Source organism: Salvia hispanica, chromosome 3 (assembly GCF_029641045.1).
Source record: "Salvia hispanica isolate PSC_SH4W2 chromosome 3, Shi_PSC_v1, whole genome shotgun sequence".
NCBI lineage: Eukaryota > Viridiplantae > Streptophyta > Magnoliopsida > Lamiales > Lamiaceae > Salvia > Salvia hispanica.
In genome coordinates, this window is record NC_142694.1 from 18,792,581 (window position 1) to 18,805,706 (window position 13,126).

Below are 13,126 nucleotides of genomic sequence, written 5' to 3' on the forward strand. Positions count from 1 at the left end.
TACAATATATACATGAACATGAAAATATGAGGTGGAGCAATTGCCCCACTTCTAATTAGTGTAGATCCGCCCCTGCATAGGTCTCGAACCACCACAACCTGTGTTAAAGAAAAACGACATCTTCACATTAATTAGGCTTAAGATTGTATTATGAGATAAGAAATTCGAAAATTAAACGAGAAAAGGGCGAAGTAGCTCGTAGATTGATTACTCCCACCATCTCATAATAAGAGTCACACTTTGACATTTTAGTCTGTCTCATAATAAGAGTCACACTTACCATAAATGGTAAATTGGTGTCACATTCCACTAACTCACTTCACTCACATTTTATTATAAAATTAATATAAAAATTGAATTTCATATTTCATTACCTTTTTCAATCCATAATTATTTACATTTTTAAAATATGTGTCCATAATAAGAGTGACTCCTGGAGGAATGAATATATCATATGTAAGTACACAAAATCAATTCTTTTACGAAGAAAAACTATGGGACTGGTTATCATCAGCCCAAGAACCCAAATATTCATTTCTCTTAAAATATTTCGTAATTAAAACTCTCATTTTGTTATTTTAACATCTTTATAAATAAATGTCTCATTTTTTATTCTATGGAGTAACAATTCTAGTGCAGAATTTTAACAGAGGGAGTAATATTCAAAAGATTATAAATCCAAGCAAATAAACAAACAAATGGTGTTGTCTCCACCACCTTGGTTTCCGTCAACAGAGCTGCAGAGCTCCAACACCTCTCTCTCTCTCTCTCGATCAATTTTCGAAGTCCGTGAAGAGTGAAGAAAATGCCGAACCCCTTTGGAATTTAGTGGATTTTTCAATTAGCATCGAAATTTGAAGCTCACCACCACCATTTCCTCATCGACTCCTCCATTTTTCCCTCTCTGCTCCCTTTGAATTCCAAATGCATTTATGTGCTAAATGCTAATTCTTCTCCATTAACCAACGCATTATTAAAACTGGGTCTTTTCTGTTTCTTGTCGCCTACCATTCAAGAAACTCAAATGCCCCATTTCTCCATCGTTGAAGCGATACAAAATGAATAAAAATCCAATCTTGGCAATGCGGGTTGTGTGCTTTCTTTCTTAATTTTTCTGGGTTTTGAGGGATAGTATTTCTGCAATGGGGAGGCCGACCTTCGGTGAAGTGGCGGCGCCGGCGCCGACGGCGGCGGTGAGCGGCGGAGTGGAGAGGGAGGATCAGTGGAGGAGCTTTGACAACTCTGTGAATGCGGTGTCGTTTGGGTTCGTTGCCACTGCTATTCTCATTTCCATGTTTCTTGTGATGGCTATTTTTGAGAGGTTTCTCCGCCCAAGATCGTCGGAAGCCGCCGCGGGCGGCGGCAGAGACCTTGATGGAGGTGTAAATTTGAGAAAGATGGACTATCCTTCTCCAAAGGTACAATCTTTTTTCTATCTTGTTCATGGAAATTGTCTGTTTTTTCCTTTTATTTTATGAGTAATCCCAACTAAGTAAAGGATGAGTTCAAGAAACCATTGTTACCTAATTCTTAATTTGACGATTTTTTTTCATTTTTTTTATGAAAGTATAATTCATTAATCAAGTAGAATCCAAAATGCCAAGACGGCCAATTTATCACAGTATGGTAGTACTACTTGACATTGATATTGATTTTAATTTTAATTTATTTATTATAAATTGCGTTTGGGGGTAAGGCCACTTCTTTAGGTGCAATAGCTCACAAAAAAAATCGGCTCTTTCCCTCCTAAGAATTAAGAAACAATCAGTTGAATGCGCAGAAATCAACTCCTTTTGGAAAGTGGTGGCAGTTATTTACTTTTCTCTTGCAAGTTGTTGTTGATAACAAATCATCACAGTTGAACTAATCAGCTGTTGTTGTTTACTTTCACAAATAGTGATTTATTCTCGAGTAATTAGGTGTAGTACTTTATTGTAGAATGTTAAAGTTAAAAAGATATCACCTTTATATAAGGGATTTTGTTGTGAAGATCAAAACCAAAGTTAGACAAGATTGTTACAATCAGGGCCCTTATTTATTCTCCATTAGAATAAAAAAAGCCATACAAATCGCATTCAAATTGGACTATTCAAGTTGGCTTGCAAATTAAGTTATAGTATCAAACTTTATTTGATATGGTGTTACAAATATATTATACATTGAGGACTTTTAGAACTACGGAGTTTTCAACTTTACAGCATATTTGATAGGACTTTTGAGGTTAATTATCATCACACCCACTGCAATGATCCTCACTTGAAGAAAAACTCTCTTGTATGATGGCAAATGATGGGCTTTTCTTTATGTGGAAGAACATGATTGTCTCGAAAAATTTGAGCTTTAGGCACATCATGTCATATCACTCTATCTGTGAATTTTTGTTGTGAGTGCATGTCTCTCTGAGTCGACCTGCGGCACATGCTTATGCAGCCATGTTAGTTCAAAAAATGCATTAACGTTGTTGTGATCGTTATCTTTCTTAAAAGATTCGATTTTTATACTTTGGCTTTTGTTTGAATTGTACAATTTTGAAGTGAAACTCTGTACAACACCAGCATGAGACATTATAGTGTATATGTATCTGCTTTTCATGGTTTTTGGTTGAATTGATTCATGATCATGGGACCCTTGTTTGTTACTAGCATGTGGTTTTTGTCCAAGAACAATTCTCAGCTTAAAAAATCATATCTTTAGCTTTTGGATTCCTTCAATTATCAGAATCTTGATCACCACATTCATAACTCTTTATACTAATAGATAATAAGATTTAGCAACCATGGGAAGTGACAACCCGGAAAATTAAGAGAAGGGAGAAACTTGGGCTCGTGACCTACTTCGTTTGTTGTCTCCTATATGTTGCGCAAGTTATGAATGATGTGCATCCCATTCTGCTTGATGTTCGACTCATTGCTTCTTCGTGCTGCAAATTTTGCTACCAATTGTGTGCGTTCGTTGTTCTTAGCATCGTTCATGGCTTGAAATTGCCTCTAGTTTTGCTTGTAGTTTTCTCATTGTGCTTATGATTTATCATTGAGAGTTGAAATGTGGCTACTTGTTTGAATGAGCAGATGACTGTATATTTAAAGGGAGTGTCAGTGTTGATGCCAGGTGAAAGGATGCCTACTTTCATCGCTCACCCGGCACCTGCCCCTGCACCATGCCCTCCCGAACGCATCTCCCGGCCTGCCTATACGTCGTTGTAGAATGTTCCCGAGGCCGGCCTTGAGATTTGTGATGAATAATAAGTGAAAGAAGTGTTTTTTGAGGATTTGATAGCATAGGTTATGGATGTTCTTGTTTATTGTATAGTTTGTATCTCGATTTGAATCATCCTTGAAATGGTTTCTTGGTTTTTTACCACTTTTTTTTTAGTGCTTTATAACTTTATTATATCAGTCATATATATGCTTGAAAGTGAACAACCACATGAGATTTTATTAAAAAAACTAATTACTAGTATAAATTACTATCTTATAGTATTAATAAAAGAAAATACTACTAGGAAATTAATTATGAAAATAGGAGGATTTGATGAGAATAAACCTTTACTGCATCTGCAGTTATGTATGTGTTCTTAAATCCGGCATGTTGTTATGATGTTTTGTGATCTGGTCCTAAATTTTAGTATTGAACAAAATCATAGCATAGTTTATATTGGAAAGAATAAGATTCCAATGGTTTTGTCCAAAAATTCACAAATCTCAATGGAGATAGATACCGAATCACAAGACACTTTTTACTGCTTCCATAGTATATTTTCCTTTGGTCAACAATTCTTGTCTTTTACCTTTTGTTGGTATAAAAGAATAAAAAAAGTAAAGCAGTTGGGCTTCGATATCTTTTTTCTCATTTTACTTTGGTTTATTTCGAATCTCTTATTTCTCTTTTTGTGAATTCATATGACATTTTACTTTGGTTGATTTCATACCCTTTCAGATTACATAAGTATGAAATACGGAGTATATCATTTTATTATAAAAATAAAATTATATTCTTTCTGTCTAGATTAGAAGTCTCATTTTTTCATTTGAGTCAATTTGAAATCTTTTTAAGTATAATGAGAACTAGGTCTTACATTTGCTAATTCATTTCACTCATACTCCCTTCGTCCCATTAAAAATGATTCACTTTCCTTTTTTTGGTTTGACCCAACCAAGATGACTCATTACTAAAAATGAAAACACTTTTTCTCTACTTTATTTCTTTTCTCTTATTTTACTCTCTGCAATTTACACACAAAATAAAGTTGCATAAATTCTCGTACCGTCCAAGAAAAGGGTCATCTTCCTTGGGACGAAGGGAGTATTTTATTTAAAACTAATACTCCATGTCCGCCATTAATTTTAAATGAAATGTAAGTGAAATGAGTTAGTGCCTTAGTGGAATGTGATAACCCCTATTACCATTTATAGTAAAATGAATAGGGACCGGACGAAGTGAGTATAAAAATATAACACATATTTCACTAACTTTTCTCATCTATTTTTCTTAATACTCTCTCCGTCCCACAAAGATAGTCCCACTTTGATCCGCACGGGTTTTAAGATATATAATGAAAAGTGAGTTGAAAAAGTGGGTGGAATGTGAGTCTTACTTTTAAAGTATTAGTTTTATAATAAAATGTGAGTAGGAATGAGTTGGTGGAATATGAGGTCCACTATCAAAAATGATAAAAGTGAAATGGGCCAAACTTTGTAAGACGGACGGAAATAGAAAAATTAGACAATCTTTATGGGACGAAGGAAGTATTTCTTAAAGTTTACGTTAGAAAGAAATGAGACTTTTAAGACTAATAGACAAAGAGGGTAAATCACTTATTGTGTCTATTGTGGAGTACTTATTTGTAAATCAAACGAAGGTACTACGTGCGTATCATAAAGATATAAACTAAACTCAATAATCACTTTTCTTCAATGTTAAACCAAAATTTACAATATTAAGATATTTTAACTTTTGTTTACAACAATCAGAGAGGAAAACGATGTCATTTCAAAAGTCATAAAATTATGGCTAAAAAAATCCATCATAAAAAGATAAAGCATTCCAATGAAACAACAGGATTTTCAAGCGTCTCAGCTTCCTCCTCCGCCGCCGGAGTCTTCTCATCACTCTCCTTCCGTGGTGGCTGCGGCGGCCCCACCTCCTTCTGTCTCCCCGGAGACCTCCCATAACCCTCCGCAACATTCTTCCCGTTCAAATTCCCATCACCATTGCCATTTCCCTCCGCCCCCGCCCGCCCCCGCACCGCCCTCACCGGCGCCACCGGCCCCCTCTTCTCCGGCGTCGGAGCCGCCAATCTCCTTCCCACCACCCTTTCTCTCCTCCCTCTCCCCCCGCCATTCGCCCTCCGCTTCCTCGGCGGCGGCCGCTGATCAACCACGCCGTCTTCATCGGCGGCCGCCGCCGCCGCCGCCGACAGGCTCTCGCTGTAGCTCCCAATCTCCGACAGCTCGGTGATCTCCGACGCCGTGTCTCCGGCGTCATTTCCCGGCGCGTCGCGGCTCCCGGCGATCACCGGCGGCGGCCGGAATTCCGCCGACGATTCTTGATTTTCCGGCGATTTCGGTTTGAGCTTCTCGCCGTCGGATTTCAGAGCAACGGGCGTCTCTAGCAGCACCTCCTTCACGGTTTCGACTTCGAGAATTGCCCGCGGAGACGTCGGCGGCTCTCCGTCGATGGAGCGGCGGTTCTCCGCCTCTCGATTGTGGCTGCCGGCGCTGAGACAGCAGCCCATTTCGATCTAGAGGAAGAAACTTCTAGAAACACCCCCCCCCCCAAAAAAAAAGGCAACTTTGAAATTGAGAAGAGAGGTGATGAATGAGAGACAGAGATTAGTGTGCTAAAAAGTAGAGAGTAGTGTGTGTGTGTGTGTGTGTTCCCGCGTGCTTGTGTTCTAATAATATTGAGCTCTTTCACCTTTTTCATGAATTTGCATGTTCTATGTAGCCCACATCCCACCATCATTTATCCACACTAATTATTTGGGTGTTATAAATGAATAGATATGTGTTAGCATAACATAATGGGAGGTCAAAGTTGATTTATTGGTTATTGATTTATTTCTTAATAAGTGGAGAAGTGATTTATGTAGTTACTTACTCTAATTGATGAAGATTGGTGCTTGGATTATAAATTTGTAAGATTATGAAAAGTCAAAGTCGGATGATTAGCTTTTGAATGATTAATGGGCTATTTAATTGTGCATTATTTGAGAATTGAATGAGAATAGGGGATCCAATTAATGATTTAGAGGTAAGAATCGGTTCATTAATGGTAAATTGGTAATACCGTTGAGATGTCTAGAACTTTATGCTTCAATTTTTAAGAATGAGCATGTAATAATATGAATATGGATTTTGGTCCTAATTTTTTCCACTGAGATTAAATATCTCTAGTCGAATCGTACGCAATAAGATTTTACATTTCGCATTTTTATAACATTTTCGGTAATGTTAAAAACAACTTGAAGTTTTACTTTCCTTCATGTCCACAAGCATTTATAATTACATAGTATATCGAAATAATTATACTACAAAATTTTTGGAGCCATAGATCGTTTTGCTTATCATTTTCGGTTCAACTTTAACGAATGTTTTATTATTATTTTCCTTACAATGATAAAATGCAGGTTTGTATATTGATTTATTAGTTTTATTGAAGCTATAAAATAATTATAGTAATTTATAACTAATGAGAAAATTGAAGCAAGAACAAATAAAAAAATAAAGACAAATAGAATCAAGAAAACGAATGGTACAAAGAGTATATACAAATCAATTTAATTTATTCAAAAACCATGATTAAAAATCACGTCATTTAAAAAAAAGTGTCCATTTTCATAAGATATAGTAAGAAATATAAACATTAATATTTAATCATTTACACTTAAGTTTATTAATCTAATCTTATTATGTGGCAATTTAGCACCATTTTAATTGTGCATTTACCATTGGTTCTTAATACTACAAGTCTAAAGATACTTCATATGTTTGAATGCTCAAAAGTAAAAAAAAAAAAAAGCTTCCACGTGAATAAATAATTGAAAAATGGACATCACTACATTTTGTAAAAAAGATTTTTGAACCCAAAAATGTTCATATCGAGACAAGAAACTGCAGTTTATCTAAGAATGTGAATATTTAAGCAAACGAGACAACAGTTATTCTTGCAATATCGTTCCTTGCATCATCATGGCAAGGCCAAATCATGAATTCTGCAAATATGCTAATTTAAATCAAAAAAAGAAAAAGAAAAATTGATATACAAAAACTATAAAGAACAAACATTCCATTTGTTAGTATGAAAAGCTGGCAGAAACTGCAGCTGGACATCCAACCTGATTAATGGATGAAAGGGAGCTGCTGAAAGAAGTGGCCGAGGCCATGAAGATCTCTCCCAAAACAGTAAAATGCATCGAGATCGTGAAACTGAGCCAAGAGTTTTTTCAAGAACGATCATCAGATATGTCCAGTGCTAGTTAGAAGAGGCTGCTCGGTCAGATTCTATCATGGATTTGATATAGAATTCGCCTGCCTTGTACGAGGACCTAACCATGGGGCCAGATGCCACGTACCGGAATCCCTGCCACAACCAACAAACATCAATGTATGATCACAACGCAGTAGTATTCAAGGGCTTCTATCTAATATCAGCAAATTCTAGTACGATTTCCAATTCATGTAAATTAGTCCCATAGGAAGTGCAGGATTCTAAATCAGACAATAGTTATATAAACAATTTGTTTTGAGTAACTGAATAGAGTCATGCAGGAGCATTGAAGTATACGGCTGCCTAGGACAAGGGATCGAAGGAAATCACCACCCCAGAAAGGCGGGGATCAACACTAAGGTCGATTTTAGTACTTCTCATTCCTAATTAACACAATTCCATCACAAACAAATATAAGGTGGATATTAATCAAAGAAAAGGAGCTGAAGTAGCATGTTAGCATTCAAGGAACCATAAGGAAATGAATTGGATGATAAACAGAGATGAGCAACAAACCATTTCCATGCCCATAAGCCTATACTTCTCAAAAGCCTCCGGGGTTATATACTCTGATACTGGCATGTGCCGCTTTGATGGTCTCATGTACTGACCGAATGTCATGACATCGACACCAGCTGCCCTCACTTTTTCCATGGTTTTCACTACTTGGTCAGGTGTTTCTCCGCACCCTAACATTATAGAAGTTTTCGTGAGTGTCCCCTGTGGAGCATATTCTTTTGCCTTCACCAGAACATCCAGAGATTGCTTAAAGTTTGCACGGTGATCACGAACTGCACTCTGGAGCTCCTCCACAGTTTCAATGTTATGTGCAAAAACATCCAATCCGGATGTGGCGACTTTCTCTACACAGCCCTCATCTCCTCGGAAATCAGGAACTACAGTTTGAGAGCAACACATTCAACTTTCACGATCCAATATGGTAACTCTATTGTTTCATCAAAATTTAATCAACTGCATCAAACTCGAATAACTAAATCTTACCCAAGGCTTCTATAAGCATTGATGGCTTCAGAATCTTCAACTTTTGCACTGTCTCCGCAAAATGACCGCTTCCTTGATCAGGCAAATCATCCCGGTCAACACTAGTAATCACGACATACTCCAAACCCCACGAAGCTATCGCCTCGGCCACATTTTGGGGCTCATTAGGGTCAGGAGGAGGCGGAGTGCGCGATGTCTTTACATTGCAAAATCTGAAGACACGAGCAAGCCAATAAGATCGAATTCTTTTCAACTCACAATAGTTACACTATGCATTAAAATTGGTTTAGATAACAAAATCAAACTATCTATCAGAGATTCTAGACAGCTACTGATCCATAACTAAAGAGATTCCCATATAATTTGAGTTGAATTCATTGATTTGTTCAAAAATGCTTGTCCCTTCTCCCAGAGTGCTCACACAGACAGCTAAAAGCCTATTTATATATACAATGTTCGTCATTAATCACACAAAAATCAAAACTCAGAGCAATCAAAACCAAATCAATAATTCCATCCAAACCAAATAAAAAATAAATAAATAACCAATTGAAATTGAATCATCACCTGCATCCACGAGTACATGTGTCACCGAGAATCATAATCGTGGCAGTAGCAGTCCCCGTTTCTCCCCCAGACCAGCATTCCCCCAAATTAGGGCACTTGGCCTCCTCGCAAACAGTGTGCAACTTCAATTCCCTCAATTTCTTCTTAATGTGCGTGTACTTGTCACCACCGGGGATCGATTCCTTCATCCATTTAGGCTTTGGCAGCGGCTTCTTCTTCGTGCCTACCTCCACCGAATAGCTGTTGTCGGATTGAAGCTTGATGAAATCGCCCAGCGACGGCGATTCATCGTGGAGCCTGCGGCGCAGGCCATCGAGGGTGTGGGGGTAGTTCTGGAAATCGGATTGCGGCGGAGATGGCGGAGGCGCGGTTGTGGAGAAAAATTGGGTGAATCGAGAGAGCGCGAATTTGGTGGATTTGGATTTGAGGGATCGAGTTGCAATGGAATTCATTCTGCTTCAACTTCCTCTCTCTTTTCCTGTTGGGTGGTTGAATTTGGGATAGCCTCTTTTTTTATTTTTCATTTTAAATTTAATTGTTTCTGTAATTAAAAATCAATTTACAGCTATTTACTACTCCTAATATATTAACTTTTCAACCTAAATCAGATCATAGTTCATTTTTATTATTGTCTAATTCTATATTTTAAATTTTCGTCATTTACAGAATTAAAATGAATAACTAAATTCTTTTGAAATGTGTATAACCAAATTTCTTCGATGAAATCTTGTCAGAGACGGTCATGAGTTTGTTCTTCACGAAGAGAATCATGCGTATTAATGACACATAACTTCTGATAATTGAGGTGGTGCACCTTAAGATGGGACGTCGGTGATGACTCTCGAACTAGAATTTGCGTCCTCGTTCGTCTAGTGAATTATATTGTCTTAGAGCATCCCTAGTGGGGATAGACTTCCCATAGCCTTCCCGATAGACTTCCCAAAAACATCTCCTGCCACGTCATAAGGACCTCCCATAGCCTTCACAGCACTGTCACGTCATAAGGACTTCCCACTGCAAAATGCCGGACATCCCATAGCCTTCCCGCGCGGACTTCCCGCAATTAAAAAATTTTACAAATTCATCAAATTAAACAATTTACGGAATTAAACAATGTACAGTACTCCCTCCGTCCCACAAAAGATGTCACACTTTCCTTTTTAGTTTGTCCCACAAAAGATGTCACATTTCCCTTTTGGGTAAAAGTTCTCTCTCACATGAATATAAATATTATATTTTCTCTCTCCATTTAACACACAAAACAAAACCTCCTAAAATCTCGTGCCGTCCCACAAGTGTGACATCTTTTGTGGGACGGATGGAGTATTAAATTTCGGCCCGAATACGGAATTAAACAAAGTGCAAAATAATTTCATTAGATAAAAAAAAACAACTTAATCAAATTACACTCATGAACATATCAACGATGACCCCGACGCAACCATAGCTCTTCAATTAAATCGTTCTGGAGTCGAATATTGGCTTGTCGTTGGCGCATGTCGGCAACGCACGCACCCGATTGGCCCCTTCATGGGGTACCCCCATACGTCCACTGGGGGTGGCCACACCGTGGCTTGGACCAACACCATCATCATCGTCACTGGCCCAATCAGTCAGTGCTTCACTTTCATCTTCGACAATCATTTTGTGCATGATAATACATGCGTACATGACATCAGCGATGTAGTCCATATGCCACAACCGCGATGGACCCTTCACTATCGGCCATCGACTCTGGAACACACCAAATGCCCGCTCCACATCCTTGCACGCTGCCTCCTGACGACTCGCAAAGTATTTCTTCTTATCTTCTGTTGCGCATCTGATCGTCTTCACGAAGACGGATCACATAGGATAAATCTCATCCGCCAAATAGTAGCACATGTTGTGCTGGTTGTCGTTGACGACGAAACTGACAGCCGGACCAACACCAAGTTCTTGGTCGTTGAAAAGAGGGGACGACTGCAGGACATTGATGTCGTTGTTCGAACCGGCTACTCCAAAGTATGCATGCCAAATCCACAGTCGGTAGTCAGCTACCGCCTCAAGGACAGTCGTGGGATGCTTTCTCTTGAAACCGGTTGTGTACAACCCTTTCCAGACGAAGGGGCAGTTCTTCCATTCCCAATGCATACAGTCTATGCTGCCCAACATTGCCGAAAACCCGTGCTGAGCCCCTTGCATAGTCATCAGATCCTGACAGTCTTGGGGGTTAGGCTTCCGAAGATAGGTATCCCCGAATATCTCCCTAACGCCTTCACAAAAAAACTCCAGACATTCGCGGGCGGGCAGTCGACTCGCCGATGTGGAGTTACTCGTCGAACATGTTGGTCGTACCTCCGTATGCCAGCTGCCTGATTGCTGCCGTGCACTTCTGAATGGGCATGTGGCCGGGTTTACCAACCGCATCTTCTCTCATCCTGAAATATTCGTATCGACGCTCTAAAGCGCCAAAAATACGAAGAAACAGTGGACGACTCATTCTAAAACGCCGGCGGAATAAGTTGCCCCCAAACTGCGGCTCTAGAGAAAAGTAGTCCGCGTACAACCGATGGTGTGCAGCGATGCGGTCCTGAGGTACAGAGTTCGACGATGGATGGGTCGAGGTACCGCCGGCTGTTGTTGCTGCTGCATGGCCGATTGTAACGCCCGATTTATCTCCCTAGACGTAACGGCACGCAGCTCATCCTTAACGATCTGGCGCCAATCACTAGGACCGCTACCACTACCACTGCCACTGCCACTTCCACTACCACTTGCCATTATAATAATATAAAAGAAACGTAGAGAGAGAAACTTGTTAACACAAGTGGTGCGAATGAAATGAATTTCAACGAGCCGTATATATAGAGTTTGAACAAAAATATGTATAAAATTAAATTTTGTATCGGACGTCCGCCTCGGACGTCCGTCCGCATGCCACAACGGCGGACTTCCCATCGCGGCGGACGTCGCACCAGCACTGCGGAACTCCCGTGTCCGCACCGGACGTCCGTGTCCGTCCCTTCCTCGCCCAATGGCGAACGTCCGTGACGGATGTCGGGCACACCGGTCCGACGCCCAGCGGACGTCCGCCGCTGCTGATGCTCTTAATTATATTTTAATATATTTAATAAAATCATGTGTTTGTAGTGTGGTTCCACGTCATGCACTGTAATTGTTGGGACTACCGCAGCGGAAGACACGGAAACCAAACAGGTCCTAGAACAGATCTATTTAGTTGATTATGCATTCGACTCCAATTTCATGCAATTAACATAGATCTATAGATATAACATCAAATAAACACATAATCATGCATATTCGATGTAGATTCGATTGTTACCTCATAATCCATCATTGGATTGACGTTGCTAGCTGCACCACCCGGAGATCCTTGGTTTATCGACCACGAATCTTCCGTACTATTTCCTCGTCCTTGATTCTCCATCCGTGTGGGCGGATCTTAGAAAACCAATTAAATAACTTTGAATAGATCTAGGGAAAACCAATACAAACACCAAATTGTCTAGATCTAATCCTATGAATTAGGATAGATCAAGAACAATAATCAAAACCCTAATTCTCCCACAACTATGGCTCGAAAATCGAGACCAAGAGGAAGAGGAAGGAGGCGCCGATTTCTAGGCACTAGGGTTAGGGTTTTGTGTTGTCTTGGATTGTGTGCTAGGGTTTCCCTTTCATTCAATATTTATAGTGGACCTTATTGGGCTAGTAAGAGGATCCATGGAATGACTTAAGTGTTGGGCTCACCCATTAGATAAATTGCTAATTAAATCAAATGACCCATGATTTAATATATTATCAATGGAATATTATTTTGTTCCATTAAAGAATAATATTGCACTCCCACTTAAATCACCAAATTACAAATAACTTGGGTCCATTTTATTTTATAATATTTCCCGCGTTTAAGATTATCTTGATCCATCAATTTAATTCTTTTGTCTGCTATGTGACTAGAATTAAATTAATTCTCCAAAGAGTTTTTCTAGTTTGAAACTTTATTTATTATTCGTGGAATAAATTTCAACTGCGCAGTTTTCTGAATAATAAATTCCTCTTTCAA

The 13,126-nt window shown here is 39.1% G+C and overlaps 4 protein-coding genes across 4 annotated transcripts; 1 reads left to right on the forward strand and 3 right to left on the reverse strand.

The window, feature by feature from the left end:
• Positions 1 to 653: 653 nt before the first annotated feature.
• LOC125212957 (uncharacterized) lies at positions 654 to 3,357 on the forward strand. Its single transcript, XM_048113268.2, has 2 exons — positions 654 to 1,418; positions 3,069 to 3,357. Exons 1-2 carry the CDS (start codon positions 1,143 to 1,145, stop codon positions 3,201 to 3,203), a joined length of 411 nt encoding a protein of 136 aa, XP_047969225.1. The 5' UTR covers positions 654 to 1,142; the 3' UTR covers positions 3,204 to 3,357.
• Positions 3,358 to 4,888: 1,531 nt separating this feature from the next.
• On the reverse strand, positions 4,889 to 5,894 carry LOC125215869 (uncharacterized). The gene has a single exon (XM_048117445.2). The coding sequence runs from the start codon at positions 5,732 to 5,734 to the stop codon at positions 5,024 to 5,026; it is 711 nt and encodes a 236-aa protein (XP_047973402.2). The 5' UTR covers positions 5,735 to 5,894; the 3' UTR covers positions 4,889 to 5,023.
• A 1,224-nt stretch (positions 5,895 to 7,118) lies between these two features.
• On the reverse strand, positions 7,119 to 9,553 carry LOC125210896 (lipoyl synthase 2, mitochondrial). The gene is made up of 4 exons (XM_048110526.2): positions 9,058 to 9,553; positions 8,491 to 8,702; positions 8,005 to 8,384; positions 7,119 to 7,581 (listed from the first exon to the last, which is right to left on the reverse strand). Exons 1-4 carry the CDS (start codon positions 9,507 to 9,509, stop codon positions 7,474 to 7,476), a joined length of 1,152 nt encoding a protein of 383 aa, XP_047966483.2. The 5' UTR covers positions 9,510 to 9,553; the 3' UTR covers positions 7,119 to 7,473.
• Positions 9,554 to 10,902: 1,349 nt separating this feature from the next.
• Positions 10,903 to 11,466, reverse strand: LOC148930314 (uncharacterized). The gene has a single exon (XM_089066423.1). The coding sequence runs from the start codon at positions 11,464 to 11,466 to the stop codon at positions 10,903 to 10,905; it is 564 nt and encodes a 187-aa protein (XP_088922549.1).
• Between the last annotated feature and the right edge of the window lie 1,660 nt (positions 11,467 to 13,126).

Coding starts and splice junctions, on each gene's coding strand:
- LOC125212957 (XM_048113268.2), top strand. CDS start 1,143: ATGGGGAGGCCGACCTTCGGTGAAGTGGCGGCGCCGGCGCCGACGGCG. Junction 1,419..3,068: donor TGGACTATCCTTCTCCAAAG/GTACAATCTTTT, acceptor TTGAATGAGCAG/ATGACTGTATATTTAAAGGG.
- LOC125215869 (XM_048117445.2), bottom strand. CDS start 5,734: ATGGGCTGCTGTCTCAGCGCCGGCAGCCACAATCGAGAGGCGGAGAAC.
- LOC125210896 (XM_048110526.2), bottom strand. CDS start 9,509: ATGAATTCCATTGCAACTCGATCCCTCAAATCCAAATCCACCAAATTC. Junction 8,703..9,057: donor ACATGTACTCGTGGATGCAG/GTGATGATTCAA, acceptor TCGTGTCTTCAG/ATTTTGCAATGTAAAGACAT. Junction 8,385..8,490: donor AATGCTTATAGAAGCCTTGG/GTAAGATTTAGT, acceptor CTCAAACTGTAG/TTCCTGATTTCCGAGGAGAT.
- LOC148930314 (XM_089066423.1), bottom strand. CDS start 11,466: ATGCGGTTGGTAAACCCGGCCACATGCCCATTCAGAAGTGCACGGCAG.